Here is a 17,579-nt window from a genome sequence, read left to right as displayed (position 1 = left end):
GCTGGGAGTTCGATTCCAGCAGCCGGCTCAAGGTTGACTCAGCCTTCCATCCTTCCGAGGTCGGTAAAATGAGTACCCAGCTTGCTGGGGGGTAAACGGTCATGACTGGGGAAGGCACTGGCAAACCACCCCGTATTGAGTCTGCCATGAAAACGCTAGAGGGCGTCACCCCAAGGGTCAGACATGACTCGGTGCTTGCACAGGGGATACCTTTACCTTTACCTTTTAACTGCAATAATGTGAATTAATTCCATGTTGTTGTAGTTTGATGTTCCATATAATGGCAAGTTCTAATTTCAAATTGAGCAGTAGTTATCAGGAGCTGTTTTTAAAAGAATTGTGCATCACAATGCCAAATATACTCCCAAACCAAATCTCTTTTGATGCGGTATCAATTTGAAAGTTCATCTAAATGTTTAAAACTATATAATTTGGCCTGCCATTTCCATAAATGGAACTTCATAGGAATGGAAATTGTGCATATAGTTAGTATTGCCAGCCTACAGGTATACTGCAGACTATGTTGATAACTTATGTCCGATAAGTTAATGATTCCTTTTGAGTTCATTAATGTTTATAAACAGCTGTACAATGAATCCTTTTTCTGCTATGCTAGCTATCATAGTTTGTGACTACTAAAGTCCCTGTGGCCATTTAATGCTACCAAAGACAAGCAGCTGGGATTTGATCCTGACTATGTTCCCAGTGATACATAAAACACTTGTTTTAACTGGAATGGGGAATTGCGATATCCTCAAAGTTCAATCTTTTGGGAGAATTAAGTTTGCTTTGATAACTCACTCTGGACCAGATTTCTTTCATTATAAACAGTTGCTGCGGATTGCCCACCTCAATATGGCTGTTACAGGTATTAGTATTATTTCATTCCATATGCCAGAAGAGAGTGCATAGCTCTGCTGGTATGCACACAGCTTCCCCCCCTTTTTCCACGTGCAACCTTTCTTTGGATTACAATCACCAGCAAACCTTGCCTTCTTAGTCATTTGAAATGTGCTGCAGATTGGGTTGGCGCTTGTGGATCCAGTCCACTGCCAGCTGTCTTTTCCTCTGGCCCACTGACTCTTGCACTGATGCCACTTGCATCAGCAGAAGCCTCTTTCCCAGCGCAGACATGATGGAGCCAACCCCTTATTTGGTGTTTTCTTTCCATCATCTGAAACAGCCATATAGTATCAGTTGTCATTTCCAGGTAAATGTACTGTGGCTTTTCATTCGTTACTAGTCAACAAAATACTGTGCTTCAGATTGGCATAGTCTTTTTATATATTAAAAAATTGGTGCTGTACAGCCAGGTATAAATCCAGTCTACATATATACATAAGAGCCCTTTTGGATAGGACCAGTGGTTCATCTAGTCCAGCATCTTTTTCCCGCAATTGCCCTGGAGGGTGAAGAGCTGGGACATACATACAAGCTGAGGCCAGCACCTGTCTAAACATGCAATGACATCATCTGTGAGCAGGTTGCATGCCAGAGAGGAGATGCTGTTTAGGGAAGAAAATAAAGAGTTTGCAAGAGTGTGAGGTGTTTCTCAAAGTGCTTTTTATATAGATGCCGATGACCATTGTATCCTCTGCAGGTCTTGCATTTATTTTTCAGTCCTTACACTGAAATTGAAATATCACAGAGCTTTTCTACAATTCAAAATGAGATGAAACATTATTCTGAGTATACAAATTGCTTCTTTATTCCAAACTACTTCCATGACTCCCTTACATTCCCATTTACCTGTATCTAAGTTAGACTACTGCTTCATATTTCCCCCTGCACCATGGTATATTGTGTATGTGCCGTAATGTTTGGAGGACACTGTTATGCCCCCATTATACACAAAATGACTACCCAGCTTATATATATTGGGGGGGGGGGGGAAGCTAACATCTCTGCAAGCTCCTAAATGGATACATGTGTATAGGGAATAGGGTTGCAGACCTCCAAGTGGAGACCGAAGGTCTCTCAAATATACAACTAAGCTTCAGACCACAGCAGCCAGTTCCCTTGAACAAAATGGTTGCTTTGGAGGGTGGACTCAGGCGGCATTCTAGCCAACTGTGGTTCCCCATTTCCCCAAATCTCCAGAAGCCTCTCAACCCAGAGCTGGAAACCCTAGTAGTGACCAGATGCACATACAGAACTCAGCTACCTTTACGATGTCATAGTGCTGCAGGAAGGAGAAAAACTGGACCTTCTGTGATTCCATTCTTCATCATTCTTAACAGTTCAGGATACATTTGATTGATGTACATACAAAGTAGGCTTCATGAACAATACTAGCAGCCTAAATAAGTGACCTCTTTGGAATGAAAACATTCTTAAAATGCTATTTTACATGAAAGAGAACTTGCTGTCAGGAAGAGGGAAGAGTGCATGTGGCTTATAAATTTACAATAGTATTTACAAAAGTGAAAGAGATGCCTGGCTTGTTTTTCTGCAGAAATATAGTCTGCCAAAAGAGATCTAGGAATATATATATATATATTTAATGGATTAATTTACGAACCAGAGGTTCAGAACTTGTTCTTAATTCACCACTAACGGAAGGCATTACAGGCAGTGGAAGCAGACATTCTTACTTCCCTGCTCTACACAAAGTCATCTGGGGGAAGGTACTACCCCTCTGTAGTGGGAGGGTAGATTGGTAAGAGCTGTCCGACCTGTTAATGGAAATTGACTTCAAGGTCCATAGGAAGGTGCAAATCTATTTGATTTGGAAGAAATCCTACTGAATGAATGGGATATAATTCAAAATAAGCATAAGACCAAGCTTCAAGGATCAATGTTTGACAGATGGGTGCTATGCCTATGATGCTTTAACAGTAATTGTCCATTGAGATAAACTTTGGACCTGGGTTTATAAGTGCCAGCATCTCTTTATTAAAGTGTTCAAAGAAAAGCATTTTTAAAAACTTCTCCAAATCAGCACAAGTTGAAAAGAGTACGGCCCTCCCAAGCATAGACCTCCTGCACCATTTTGTATGTAGAAGGGATAGGCTATTCCATCCTCTTAGATGTTGCAAGGCAACAGAAGAAGATGCAGTCATTTACCCTCTCATCTTCTGCCTTTTAAGGCCCCTTTGCCTTCTCTCTGTAGTAATTAGTAGGACTAGTTTTATGCCACAGCGGATATGAGGAGTGAAGATACTGGTGGAGAAATGGCAAAGGAACCCTCATTTCCCAGTAGGTCCAGGACCAACTGGCTTAACCTCTCATAAGGTGGCCTCTGTTGGGGGTCTTGTTCCTCTAACAGTTATGTAACAAGCACAAATTCAACAAGCACATTTTTCAGGCTTGACACATCCCAAGCACCAGATTGCCATGGCACCTTGACATTACATTGTGGCACCTAGTATTTTTGTGGTAGTAATAATTAGATCATATTGTCATACATAATATTTATTTACTAGTAAAATAGCCCATTGTATAAAGCAGACAATGGGCGCTAGCAGATGGGTGGCATGCGAGGGGCAGAAGGCTACCTGTTAGAGGAGGCTCCTGGCGGCTCCGCGGCTCCTGACGGGTGCTCCTCGGCGGCACTTGGCAGATTTTTTTTTCTTTCCGTGGCTCCTCGGAGGGGTGTGTATTTCTGCGACGGCAAGGGCAGGTAGGGCCCGGCAGGCGCGCTGTGTGCACGCGCGCTTGTTTTTGGTTTTTTTTTCCTGTCGTTGGCTCCTGGGAGGTGTTGTTTAGCGTTGGCGAGGGCAGGTAGGGGCCGGCAGGCGCGTTGTGTGCACGCATGCGCGCGTGTTTTTGGTTTTTTTTTTTCTGTCGGTGGCTCCTGGGAGGTGTTGTTTTGCGGCGGTGAGGGCAGGGAGGACCCGGCAGGCGCGTTGTGCGCACGCGCGCTTGTTTTTGGTTTTTTTTTTTCTGTCGGTGGCTCCTGGGAGGTGTTGTTTTGCGGCGGTGAGGGCTGGGAGGACCCGGCAGGCGCGTTGTGCGCACGCGCGCTTGTTTTTGGTTTTTTTTTTCTGTCGGTGGCTCCTGGGAGGTGTTGTTTTGCGGCGGTGAGGGCAGGGAGGACCCGGCAGGTGCGTTGTGCGCACGCGCGCTTGTTTTTGGGTTTTTTTTTCTGTCGGTGGCTCCTGGGAGGTGTTTTTTTGCGGCGGTGAGGGCAGGGAGGACCCGGCAGGCGCGTTGTGCGCACGCGCGCTTGTTTTTGGGTTTTTTTTTCTGTCGGTGGCTCCTGGGAGGTGTTTTTTTGCGGCGGTGAGGGCAGGGAGGACCCGGCAGGCGCGTTGTGCGCACGCGCGCTTGTTTTTGGGTTTTTTTTTCTGTCGGTGGCTCCTGGGAGGTGTTTTTTTGCGGCGGTGAGGGCAGGGAGGACCCGGCAGGCGCGTTGTGCGCACGCGCGCTTGTTTTTGGGTTTTTTTTTCTGTCGGTGGCTCCTGGGAGGTGTTTTTTTGCGGCGGTGAGGGCAGGGAGGACCCGGCAGGCGCGTTGTGCGCACGCGCGCTTGTTTTTGGGTTTTTTTTTCTGTCGGTGGCTCCTGGGAGGTGTTTTTTTGCGGCGGTGAGGGCAGGGAGGACCCGGCAGGCGCGTTGTGCGCACGCGCGCTTGTTTTTGGGTTTTTTTTTCTGTCGGTGGCTCCTGGGAGGTGTTTTTTTGCGGCGGTGAGGGCAGGGAGGACCCGGCAGGCGCGTTGTGCGCACGCGCGCTTGTTTTTGGGTTTTTTTTTTCTGTCGGTGGCTCCTGGGAGGTGTTTTTTTGCGGCGGTGAGGGCAGGGAGGACCCGGCAGGCGCGTTGTGCGCACGCGCGCTTGTTTTTGGTTTTTTTTTTCTGTCGGTGGCTCCTGGGAGGTGTTGTTTTGCGGCGGTGAGGGCAGGGAGGACCCGGCAGGCGCGTTGTGCGCACGCGCGCTTGTTTTTGGGTTTTTTTGTTTTTTTTTCTGTCGGTGGCTCCTGAGAGGTATGTTTTTTTGTGGCGGTGAGGGCAAGGGAGGCCCGGCAGCCGCGCTGTGAGCACGCGTCGGAGGACGTGTGCTCATCGGCGGCTCCTGACGCGGCTTTTCAGCGCTTGTCGGGTTTTTTTCCCCCCCTTTCGGTGGCTGCTCATAGGTTTGCGTTGTTCTGCGGTCATGGAGCGCTCCCAGGCTGGTAGGTTAACGTGGCGAGAGGCGCTTTGCGCCTCTCGGTGTGTCAGGCCGCCGGCCAGGGAGTCCCCGGCAGCCGCGCTCTGCGCGGCTGCCGGGGGCTCCCTGGCCGGCGGCCTGATGCGGCGAGAGGCGCTTCGCGCCTCTGCCGCATCAGGCCGGTGACAAAGAAGCAACTGCGAGCCGCGCTGCGCGCGGCTCGCAATTGCTCGGGGCTGGGAATCGGAGGGACCAATCGGCAGGCGCTTCGCGCCTGCCGATTGGTCCCTCCGATTGTCTGTCCGGAGGAAGGGTCCAATCCGGACCCTTCCTCATCCCGGACACATCCCGCCTCAGAACGCCTTACCATTTTATTTAGTCCGTGGCGCCCGTGGCGCCACGGGCGGTGTTAAGATACTGAAATATATAAATTTTGGGCCTAGCCTCGAACCAGAGGACATTTTCCAAGTCTTGGCCTACACAAGCTGGTTTCAGCTGCTAAATTTCTTATAATTTAGCTGCTTGAAAACTCAAGGGGCCCAAACTGTAGGCAGGCCTCATCACCGCCAGTTATTCTGCCTGATTTGTGCCTTGTCCCTTATCCATTCCCATAGCTGTGCTATCAGATTTCACACAGTAGGATTTATCAGCATTCAGTTCTGTGTTTCAATTGGCTGTCACTCCTCAACTGTTCCTCTTGTCCTGACTCCTGTTGCTGAACCCTCTCTCATCTCTCCCCTGCCTGAGGTAGGGTGTCCTTGCTTCCTTTCTCAGAGGGACTGAAGCCCATTCACCAAGGTGGTGCAGGACATTATGTTTCATACTGGTAAGTCACCTCTTTAGTTGTAGACCCAAGGAAGTGATCTAATTGCTGAAAGCATAAATTAAGCAAGTGTTGCTGATTCGCTGCATGCTGTCACTTGCATGGGCACTCCTAGCGCATAAAAGAATTTAGAAGCAGGCTATCAGTTCAAAAGACTTACCCTTGGCCCCTAATAACTTACAACAATTCTATTGACAAGAAGATACTGGGACAACCTCTTTGCAGGCTCTTGTGTCTCTCCCAAGTACTGTCCAAGGAAGAGCCCCAGCAAAGCTCAGAAGAAGAGTGCTGTGATGCATTGTCCAAGCTGCATATGAAATGACAGTTTCTTTGTTATCGAAGACCTCCTTGGTATGTGTAAGAAATTGGCTGTCTTGTTCCAGGCCTGACTGTGAATGTATTTGCAGTCCCACTGTACTGATGATTTCCATGGGAAGGTCTGAAGGGTGGCGGAGACAAAAAAAAAAGGGAAAAGAATGCAATCAAATGAATGGAAAGCAGTTGTGCAGTTCAGTTCAGTTGCCTGTGATGCAAATATATGTGTCTGTGTGAAAGAGAGATCTATATATCTGATTCTCAAAATACCACCTATCCATGGATACTTAAATCCTGATATTTGAACCATGGACTAACAATACAGATATTTTTACAAACCTGAGAAAAATTCGAAGTTAGAGGGAAAATCTGAAGTCTTCTGGGGAGTTAATTCCCCCCCCCCCTCAAATAATACAAACAGTACTTGTAGTTTTAAGAAATGAATGCCATTCTTAGCTATGGTGGGAGCTGCTAGGCTCACACAACAGTATAGCAAACCTTGATTCCTGTTAATAAAAGACAGAGGGAGGGGCAGGGACTTTGAGTGAGCACTAATCAGGGCCAGCCTCACCAGCAACTGACAGGTGACCTATTTCCACAGAATTACTCACCTAGTCCTGGCTACTTGCTACTAATCGGCAGCAGCCAGCTCATGATAGCTAGTGTAGTATGGTCATTAGGGTTTCTAAATGGGATGCAGGAGACCCAAGTTTGAATCCCAACTCCACTGTGGCAGCTCCCTGGATGATCTTGGGCCAGTCACACATTCTCAGCCTAATGTTGTGAGGATAAAATGGAGGACCGGAGGATGGTGTGAACTGCTTTAGGTCCCTCTTGTGGAGAAAAGCAGGGTATAATTGATCTAAATCAATAATAAATATAGTTGAGGAGGGGTAGATAAAGTCAATTCATGGGTGGGTAGGAAGGAGAGGATATGCAGATTGCCAGGAGAAGGAAAAAAGGAACCGGGGGGGGGTACTAGGGAACGTGAGGTGCTGCCTGCAACTTGGCTCAACTGGGTCATAGTTTTCCTGGGCAGAGGTTGCCTGAGAGGGGCAGGATAGGGAGGAATAAAGGTAGGTTGGCTGGCGGGTAAGAAGGAAGCAGGAAAAATACTGTACTTCATTTTGCACTCCTATAAAAGATGACAAATTTAGAAGAAGAAACTACTGGACTAATGTTTATGTGGCAGCCACTTCTGCTAACTTCTTCCCAGAGTCAGTGTCTGTTCATCAGTTTATGACCAACCTAAAGGAAAGACTCAACAGCTATGCACTTGTTTCAGACCTGCCAATATTCCAGAGTAATTTCCAGGGGCATTACAGATCGCAACAACCCGAAACAGGACAGTGTGTGAAATGGACTTGAACCCCCCAAAATAGAAAGTTGGGATGACCTCACTGTCGCCTGGAAGATGGAAAAGTCCTTCTGTTCATCAGATCACAGAGAGCAAAGGATTTTAAGATGGTGCCTGTTGCTTACATTTACCCAGCAGCATTTCTCAGCTACACCTGGCTCACAATGTTTGTGATTATGATAAACAGAACATACCTGCTAGTATTGGTGGAATACTCTCCATTCTGCCCTTTATACTTGGCATCACTGGCAGCATTATTGTAAATCGGCATTTTCCCAGGTACTTCCAAGGACAACCTTCTTCCCTGTGCATTGCTGTTCCTGTGGGTCGAATTCCGCCGCATCCCTTCCATAAACTGGGAGTTGTAGGCCACTGTATTGTGGCTGTAGGGACCAGGTGTGTTTATGCTGCGAGTGGAAACAGTTGGCCTGTCATATGACTCCTCAGGCTCTGACACATAAAGGCGCTTCTTAATCAAAGGGCGGCTGTTGGTATAACTGCTGAGGTATCCAGCAGGGTAACTTCCGCCTGAGTAATGGTGACTATATCCAGTAGGCCTCTCACTGCTTTCTAAAGGAGGTTTCGAAACTGGGGAATAACTGTTGCTGTAGGTATAGCTTGAATTATTGAAATGAACGTGCTCATCCAAGACTTGATCATCTGCTGAGGTGCTGAAGCCTCTGGGCTTCTCTTCACCTTTCGAAGAAATGTTTTGGCCTCCATTGTCATCATTGCTGAATTCTGGCGGGGGTGGAATGATCTCGTAATTGAAGCCTTCTTCTTCCCCATTGTTTCTGGTTTGGATTTGAGAGTTAGTAAGAGAGGAAAGGTGGGTATCAGACATGTTGTAAGAGCCCTGTTGCTTCAAGTGCCTGGACTCCAAATAGCCTGGACCCAAAATGGGAGCACCACACTTGTTTGATGGAGGAAGATTCTGAGAGTCACTCTCCCTGAGTCTGTGCAAATCCTTGACTTGTTCTGAGGTGCTGGAGAACAACTGCGGCTTATGGTCTTTCTGCCCAAAGTCAGACAAGCCCCAGACCTCATTATTAGATGGACTTACCCCATTAGGTTGCTTACTTTCTGAAGCTGCAAGGGATTCCCTCTGCAGTCCCTTTGGAACAACCTTTACAGTGTTAGGCTTGGTATCATTGTAATAAATGGTGGATGACAGAGTCTCTGATTGGCTGCTGTTGAGCAGCTTTTCTGATAACTTGAACTGAGGCCTCTCTGACAAAGAACTGTTTTGCCGCGAGGCTGAGGCAGAACGCCTGCCTCTTTGGGCCCGCTGTTGTGCAGCCAAGAGAAGAGCCATTGGCGAGCCTCTCTCAACAGCCTCTCCCGTTACAGGATGGATTAGAACACCATTATTTGATTGCTCGGTGCTCCTGATGATGGGGGGCGTCTCTGAGAACCTGCGTTTAACTGAGTCTCTTTGGATGTCATTATTATTTCTCGTGACTGGCCCGTTTTCTGCCATTTGGGAAGATGTTCCAGAGGGCAGGCTGTCAGTGGAGGCAAATCTTGACCTATGTGTTTTGTACTGTAGGTGAGAAAGGCCTGTGCTGGGAGTCTGAACTGGAGAGTCAGTTCCAGAAGAGGCTGGTGAAGGTGCAGCTGGAACCAAGAGTTCAGGCTGGGGCTTCAGAGGGGAGGTTGGGGGCTTACAAATGTTTCCAGATGGGGAGTTATTAGCAGGGGCGCTAGGAATCTTAGGCTCTTTTTCTGTCACTTCAGCTATTGGTGTAGTTTGATTGACTGAGGGTTTTGGAATTTTGGACTCTCCAGTACCAAACTGAAGAGTAATTTGTTTCTTTGGTTCTGGATTGTGCCTCAAGTTAGCAAGAGCCAAGGGTGGCCCCCCATCCTTGGCTGGAGACAACAAAGCTTCCAGTTCATTTTTGAATTTCAGAACACAGTTTGCTTGCATGCTGGTAGATTTATTATCTGGATTTGAGTTAACGTTATTGGTCACAACTTTGCCAGCAAATGTTGCATTGCCTGATAACATTTCTTTTCTCTCGGTGTCTGACCCTGCTTGTGATTGTGGGCTTGTTATGGAAGGCATAGCGTGTTTCAGTTCTTCAGAACTGACCTGATTACGATCAGTAATGCTGGTTTTACTTTTGGGAACAACAGCTTTCTCCAGCTGTCTGTCTTCCTTTCTGTAGGAAGAGGACAGGAGGGCTGAGAGTTCATGCTTTAGTTTGTCTAGGTTGCCACGTTCCTTCCATTCTTCATCATCAGAGGATGCCCAGTCTGGAGAAGGAAGCTGCGGTTCATGCAGAGTCACTGACTTTTGAGAACACTCCTTCAATATTGCCTCTTTTGGTACTTCACATTTCAATGGGGAGTTAGAAAAGCCATTGGACTCTGGTGTTGGCTTTGAACTCCCAGACTCTGCAATGCATACAATTTGTTTTTGCAAAGGTGCTTTTTCTCTAGCTTCTCCCTCTAAGTGAACTGCAGCTGCAGAGCGTATTGTAAAGTTAGGTGGCAGTGCAGGTCGGTTATAAGGAACCATATTAGGGGCCTGCTCATCTCTTGGGCTTGATTCTTTGTCTCCCGAGAAAATAGATGATGTTCTCACAGGGGTTGGGGGAGGTACTTTAAATGACTTGGAGAAGGTTTGGTGAGGATCTGGGCTGGTTTGGGGCAGTTCTTTTCCCTTCTGGGTAGGGCTGGGTGGAACAGTCATATTTGGGTTGTGAGAGCCATCTTCTGGCACCCTCAGATTTAGAACAGTCTCAGATTTCCATTTGGAGACACCATTTGAGAAAGGTGGGGTAAGAAGCGGTTGTGAAAGGGGAGTTGTAGGAGGGGCTGCACCATCCATAAAAGCCAGAGGAGGAGGAGGAGGAATGAAGTCTGGTGGAGATGGAGTGGTAGGAGAAGACAAATTAGAATATGGGTATGAAGGTGGAGCCAGGGATGAAAGAGATGGAGCTGGTCCTGCTGGTGGAGGTGGAGGTGGAGGTGGAGGAGGAGGCCCTGGGGGTGGAGGTGGGACTTCCCCCAAAGGTAAGAATGGAACTTCTACTGAAGTTGGAGGTGGTGGTAGGTTAATTGCAGGTGGTGGTGGTGGTGGTGGTGGAGGAGGAGGAGGAACTGATGGTGGTGGTGGAATCTCATCATCAACCAAGTAGTCATCTTCAAATGCCTTGGGCCTCAGATCAACAACTGAGTTGTATTTTCTGTAACTGCCATTGATTTGGGAACCAAGCCCTAGGAATAAAGCAGAATACATAGCAGCATTAAGCCTCCCTTTAATTGGCGGGCATACAGCATGGACACTGTAATCATTTGTCATGATTAGGCAGTGATAAACATTTTTATAAAGCTAGAAAAAAGTAACAATAAAAGCCCAGTCAGTCACACTCCCGATTCCTTCCCCCCCCCCAAAAAAAAAATCAAAATCTACAAGTACCAGAACATTGCTGGGGTTAAGCTTTCAGTATAGTCCTAAGCAGAGTCTCAGACTTCTGGTGGTGAGAAGTGAAAGCAAGTCACAGCTGTCTTCTGGTCACCTCACACTAAACAGAGGTGGTTTGCCATTGCTTCCTTTCTGTGTAACAATCCTGAATTTCCTTGGTGATCTCCCACCCAAGGACCAACCGGGCCAGCCTTGCATAGCTTCCCACATGTGATGAGTTCAGGCTAGACTGGGCCATCCAGAGCTCTAAGCTTATGGAATTCAGTGGACATAGATGGGTATAACTCTGCACAGCTTATTTATTTATCCCCCACTTTTCTCGCTAAGATTCAAGATGGATTACAAATTTCTTAAAACAAAAGAAACTGAAATATGCTTATAATATAAAACATCAATACAGAAGAAAGTAACAGCACTTCTTTCTCACATAGGGTTGCCAACTGGAATAAAAGTGCCTTGTCCTTTAATACAGTATTAATGGATGTTATTAACCAGGTGTTACTATTTTCCCCCTCCGGGCCTGTTGGCAACACTAGAACTGCACAGGAATCTCCTGCAGCCAAAGGAGGAAAGGTCCATTTAAATGTATAGAGCTTTTTTTTTTTTACCTGGAATGTGTGACTGATTTTTGCAGCTGAGAAATAACTCTCATGTTCACCAGAAGGTCAAGTGCTTTGCATGCATTCCCCAGGTTCAAGCCATGGCTTCTCAAGTTAAAATATCTCAAGGCAAAACTACACATGACAGCATTTCATGACTGCCACTGGACTCCTCTGCCATTGTCAATTGATTTAAAGATGCCACAAATACTCAATCCTGATTTGGCTCCCAGTGTGGTGTGCTGAGGTATTCTTGCCCCCCCCCCCCCGGTGTCTTTTCAAGAGCCTAAACTGGTGCATGGAGGATGCAGCCATTTTGACACTTGATAAGGTGTGGAGCGGGGGAACATGAGCATCAAGTGCTATGAAAGACCCTTCTCTCTCTGCTAGAGAGCCATCACCAGTCAGAAACTCAAGTTCTGACTCCGTATAAAGCAAATGGGTAGATTTACTGTGATAAAAGAACAAAACTCCTTGGGGTGGACAGAAGCCAGGTGGAGGCAGTGTTTCAGTTCCTCCTGGACATGCTGAACTTTCATTCTGCACCACCACCACCACCCCATCAACTCTCCACTTTATATAAATGATGAGGTAGCTGCTCAGCTCTTATGCAGGAATTTGGTGCCCTGATGTCTAGTTTGGCCCTTCTAGAATCATCAACCAAGGGATCTCAATGAAAATAAAACAGTCATTCTTTATACCCATTACATGATGCCACCCCAAGTAGCTGATGCCCAATAAATGTTCTGATTGGAGGAATGGATACTGGAGCCAAAAATAACTGGCAACCTTATCAACAACCATCAGTAAGCAGAATGGATAAGCAAGCCAATTGACATTCCAGCTTCCCAATGAACTGGGGACTGTTGTAAGCCTGACTTGCTCATGAACGGGAAGTGACTTTATATATTTTCTTCTAAATTTTCGATAATTGCCATGGTTGCCTCACTGCAGAAACTAGTTGAGCATGCTTTTGAAGAGGTTGGCTCAGCTTAATGTTAGCTCCCTGTGACTCCCTGCCAAACCCTCCCAGCAGCAGCATTAAGAATCCTTCATAGGTTTTTGAAAGATCTTAACTCAGATGGTCATAAAACTAGTCCAGGAGGAATAGACAAGCCACTCGTCAAAGATTAATATTTTTCAAATAATTGTAAACAATTTTAAGGAAATGGACTTTTTAAAAAGTACATGATAAAAAAAAAACTATTGGGACCATATATAAATATTCATTGCAGTTCATTCTGAACATAGTGGGTATAATTCTTTAGGAAATTCTCCTGCACAAATTCCGGGAAGCAAGGATTCTGAACTGCAGCATAGTCTACTTTAGACTCAGGGATTTCTCACTTCATCAGTGAGAAGGTTGTACATTCTAAAATCCCCTCTCAATCTCTGATAGACCTGGCCAACTGTGCCTTTGGATTTCTGAGATAACAAAAAAGAATCTGTCTTTCCACCTGGATCTAATACCAGCCATGCAGACTTTTCTCCACCTCATTTTTGAGTAAAATAACCAGATGCCTGCTTCAGTCTTTAAAACAGCAATAAACATTAATGAAAGGAATCGGATTCAAAGCTACCTGCTTTGGTGGTTCTACTCTGTAATGCATGAAAGGACCTTTCTGTTCCCACTGCATATACACATTAGAAAATGAGTGTGTGGGATTTGTGCAAGCCTAAGATCCCTAACATATATTCTGCTGTAGCCTATACACAGTGGGGGAGAGGGGGAGATATAACTACCTCATGCACTATGGGATAAAGGTAAAGGTATCCCCTGTGCAAGCACTGGGTCATGTCTGACCCTTGGGGTGACACCCTCTAGTGTTTTCATGGCAAACAATACGGGGTGGTTTGCCAGTGCCTTCCCCAGTCATTACTGTTTACCCCCCCCCCCCCAGCAAGCTGGGTACTCATTTTACTGACCTCGGAAGGATGGAAGGCTGAGTCAAGCTTGAGCCGGCTGCTAGGATTGAACTCCCAGCCTCATGGGCAGAGCTTTCAGACTGCATGTCTGCTGCCTTACCACTCTATGCCACAAGAGGCTCTTGCGCACTATGGGATAGAAGTATATATATGCTAATAGCATAACCAGTTAGCCACTATAAAGTCTCATAGAATTAGCCACTATGTAGTCCCATTGATTTCGGTTGGAGAAACTGAAGCACATGCTTAACTCTCTGCCCCATGGACTTTCACCATGGGCTGGATTCTACAGGCATGCAGCAATGGGCTTGCAGTTGTTGCCATAATGCAATGTAGAAAGATAGGGAACTAAGATAGGATGAAGGCAGAAGGATATTAATACTTAAATTGATCATGTTGGTATTAAACCTGCTCATCTCCAAAAAATTCAAGATAATCTTGATCTATCCCACAAAAAAAGAGCCTCTTGTGGCGCAGAGTGGTAAGGCAGCCACCAGCTTTGCCCATGAGGTTGGGAGTTCAATCCCAGCAGCCGGCTCAAGGTTGACTCAGCCTTCCATCCTTCCGAGGTCGGTAAAATGAGTACCCAGCTTGCTGGGGGGTAAACGGTAATGACTGGGGAAGGCACTGGCAGGTATTGAGTCTGCCATGAAAACGCTAGAGGGCGTCACCCCAAGGGTCAGACATGACTCGGTGCTTGCACAGGGGATACCTTTACCTTTACCTTTACCTTTATCCCACAGAAACCAGGAAGAGTAACTTGTTCAAAACCATTTAAAAACTTAGCTTCATAGCTGAATTGAGATTTCAGCCTAAATCTCCTTTATCCAAATACACAAATCTGGCTTTCCATAACACTTTTACATTGTGTTGTGTCTTCTATCTTAGTCATATTATCTCAACATACATTTTACAGGGATCACATGCATTGCACATCAGTAATCCCCAACCCTTCCTTCAAGCAGCTTATGGAAATGATGCACATGATGTTATCCTGCTTCATTTTTTTCAACAAAAGTAAATTGGCCTCTAAGACTATGACTTGCCTAAGGCCAGCCAGCAGATTTCATGATCTTTCTAATCCAAATATAGTACTGTCTCCAGTATCCCACAATGGGTATGGTAGAAAAAAGCAACATATAGATGCAAGCTAAAGTTACGGCTGCATCAGTATTTGGGTTATGCATTGGATGAATATCTAACACATCTGCATTATGCTGATTGTTCTGTATTATCCTATATATAACTGGCACCACAAATGGGTACAATAATTGTCCATGCTATCAGTGCTCAGGGATGTTATGGACATTGGGCTGCCTTTTGTTATATTGTTTCATCATGGAACAAATCAGTTTGTGTTTCCATTGATGAAACCATAGATATTTGTTGCATGTGTTACCCATCCCCCTCTTTTTACACCATGGAGACCAAAGCTTCTCAGAGGTTTCTCTTCCAGATTAGCCATGAAAGAAATGGTATGGATGGGATATACCAACCACTGCAACAGAATATTTATAGCATATGGGATTGAGCTGATGCTTCAAAGACACTACAGTGATGTTGAAAGAAGCTTGTTAGTACAAAAGATTGAAGTTGGAGATAAGGCAGTAATGAATCACATGCAAATGCAAAGTCTTGGGTGACCCAATTAAAACCAACGTCTTACCTGGAGCTACTTTCTCGTTAAAGCCTTCTGGCACGGATGGTGTTGGAACAGCTACTCCATGTGCTTCTTGAGCATTCTGAAATTATTTGAAATATGGGTTATAAAATCATAAATAACTAGTGCTGGGAGTAAAAAATATTCAGGGGTCAAGCAGGGGATAGAATGTGTCAAATTTTGTATTCAAAACAAACTAGAATGCTAACTTACAAGGGAGGAAACTATGGCTCCCATACATGGTCATGCAATGTTTATGTTTGGTATTTGGCATTTTTTTTGGTATTTGTTATGTATCACATATTCATTTGATTCTGCATTGAATCATATGGATCTCTTCCCCTAGCTTTGGTGCCTTCCTCTTTGAGTCTTTGCTTCAGGGGACGACTCTTTACACTGTAGGAAAGTGTCACTACTAGCAGAATGGATCCACTGGATCCAACCCAATGTTTGTCAGTCACTTCCTGGTATATGAATTGTGACATGACAAAATGTTAAATAAACCATGACCAGTCTAAAGGCTGAAAAATCTAGGGTCCATATGAAGCATTGATGTTTCTTGTTGTAACTCAAACATTTCATTATTCCATCCAGATGACTTGCCCAGCCAGTCTCTTAAGACCCCAGCATATATTTGCCATCATTCACTGGTCCTAAAGTAAGGGATCTTTGCTCTCTCCACCCTGACCCCTAAGCCCCATACCTGGAAATAAAACCTAAAAAAGCTCAGGCACTTTGCAACCACTGGAACCATACTCTTATTTGAAAGATAAAGAGACCACCCCCACCCCTGCAGCCAATTTGCTGCCAGATTAATTACTTCAGTAAACATGGATATAAAATAGATGCTTAATCTACAGTGACTTTTTTTCAGAGTTGCAAACTCAATGTTTTTACACCTCATCCAGGGTCATTTTGCACCTTGATCTGCAAAATCAGCAAAAGCACCCCAGGAGAGGACATAAGTCTCTTTCCCAGGCTGCCCAATTTCAGTGTACTGCTGAATGTCTCAGCATTCTTTTGGAGCTAAGTGAAGAAGTGCATGCCCCCCTCCCTGCTTGTGCTGCTGCCTGGAACTGGGGGAGTGCATGGAAACCATGGAGGAGGCAAAGCCTCTTCCCATGCTATGTTCTAAATATTTGGGATCTCAAAAAATGAGTAGACTCAGCCCACATCACAGAGGACCAGTGAGACTTAGCTTAGCCATTGGGCATTGCTAGTGTTGGATACTCGTCACAGAGGTTATAAATTATGTGGGTTTTTTTTATCATCTCTTAAGTATTTGTAAAAATGGGAGCTTGGGCTGAGGGATCCATAGACTACACTGGGACACTCTGTTACTTTACTCAAGAAGGATGTAGAAAACTTGATGGAAACAAAGAAAGGGATTGCAGAGTGACAAACTTCATACATTGCCAGAATATAACCAGGCAGGCAGATTAGCCTACTTGTTCATACTGTTCACCAAAGCACTTCCACAAGGCACAAAGGTGCCACATTTTAAATTTACTTAGGTTAATTAATGTTTTTAAGTTTTTTTGCTAGATGCAGGTGGGTCACAATGTTGGTCTAAAGCAGCAGAACAGTGCTTGAGTTTGGTGGCACCTTTTAAGACTGACAAAGTTTTATTCAAGGTTTAAGTTTTCATATGCACCCACACTTTTTTTTGGTCAAGGTGTTTATAGGAAGGGAAGGAAGGGAAGAAATGTACTAAATAAATAGGAAGCTAGTTAAAAGGTATCTTCTTGGTCTTTTAATGAGTTTATTCTGGAATGTTTACTCATGTCTGGTTCATGAATAAACAAGGCTTACATTTTTCCCAGGGTTATAATTTGATTCACAGTAATATAGGTGCAAACTAAAATAGTTTCGTGGGAAGCAGCCCTCGCCCAGTTGCTAACACACACAGGGTTCCATTTGATGATACCCACATGAGCCAAAAAAAATTGGAGAGGTGTCACCATGGATCAATCATAGACGTTGCAGAGGGGAAATTTAAAGTACTAAATATCAAAATGGAAATTGAATAACGTATAGATTAGTTTTTTTATAATTCGGGGTCACAGGCGATAAAAAGCCCAGTGCAGAAAAAGCCCGGGTCTGGACCCTCTGTATCTGAGGGACTGCCTCTCTGAATACATTCCCCAGAGAGCTCTTTGATCAAGCAGAGCTAATCAGCTAAGGATCCCTGGCCCCAAGGAAATTTGTCTGGCTTCAAGCAGAGTCAGGGCTTTTCTGGCCTTGGCTCCTGCCAGGTGTAATGAGCTCCCAGGAGATTTCAGGGCCCTGTCAGATGGAGCTCTTCTGCTGGGCCTATGGTTCTGGTCAGCTGGACAGCAACAACAATTACATCTAAATCTCGGGCCTCCCTCCTGCCCT

At 45.4% G+C, this 17,579-nt stretch overlaps 1 protein-coding gene across 2 annotated transcripts in view; it reads right to left on the bottom strand.

Moving 5' to 3' along the window:
* Window positions 1-5,501: 5,501 nt before the first annotated feature.
* C4H6orf132 (chromosome 4 C6orf132 homolog) overlaps window positions 5,502-17,579 on the bottom strand; it is a 54,805-nt gene continuing 42,727 nt past the window's right edge. For both annotated transcript variants that reach the window (XM_077334891.1, XM_077334892.1), the window contains exons 3-5: window positions 15,207-15,282; window positions 7,777-10,807; window positions 5,502-6,349 (exon numbers count right to left, since the gene is read on the bottom strand). In XM_077334891.1, coding sequence (XP_077191006.1) covers window positions 6,244-6,349; window positions 7,777-10,807; window positions 15,207-15,282 — 3,213 coding nt within the window. In that variant the 3' untranslated portion in view covers window positions 5,502-6,243. The remainder of the gene's footprint in view (window positions 6,350-7,776; window positions 10,808-15,206; window positions 15,283-17,579) is intronic.

The sequence above is a fragment of the Paroedura picta genome, chromosome 4, assembly GCF_049243985.1.
Source record: "Paroedura picta isolate Pp20150507F chromosome 4, Ppicta_v3.0, whole genome shotgun sequence".
NCBI classification, from domain to species: Eukaryota; Metazoa; Chordata; class Lepidosauria; order Squamata; family Gekkonidae; genus Paroedura; species Paroedura picta.
Note: the sequence above shows the minus strand (reverse complement) of the source record. Positions and strands in the feature narration are given on the sequence as shown.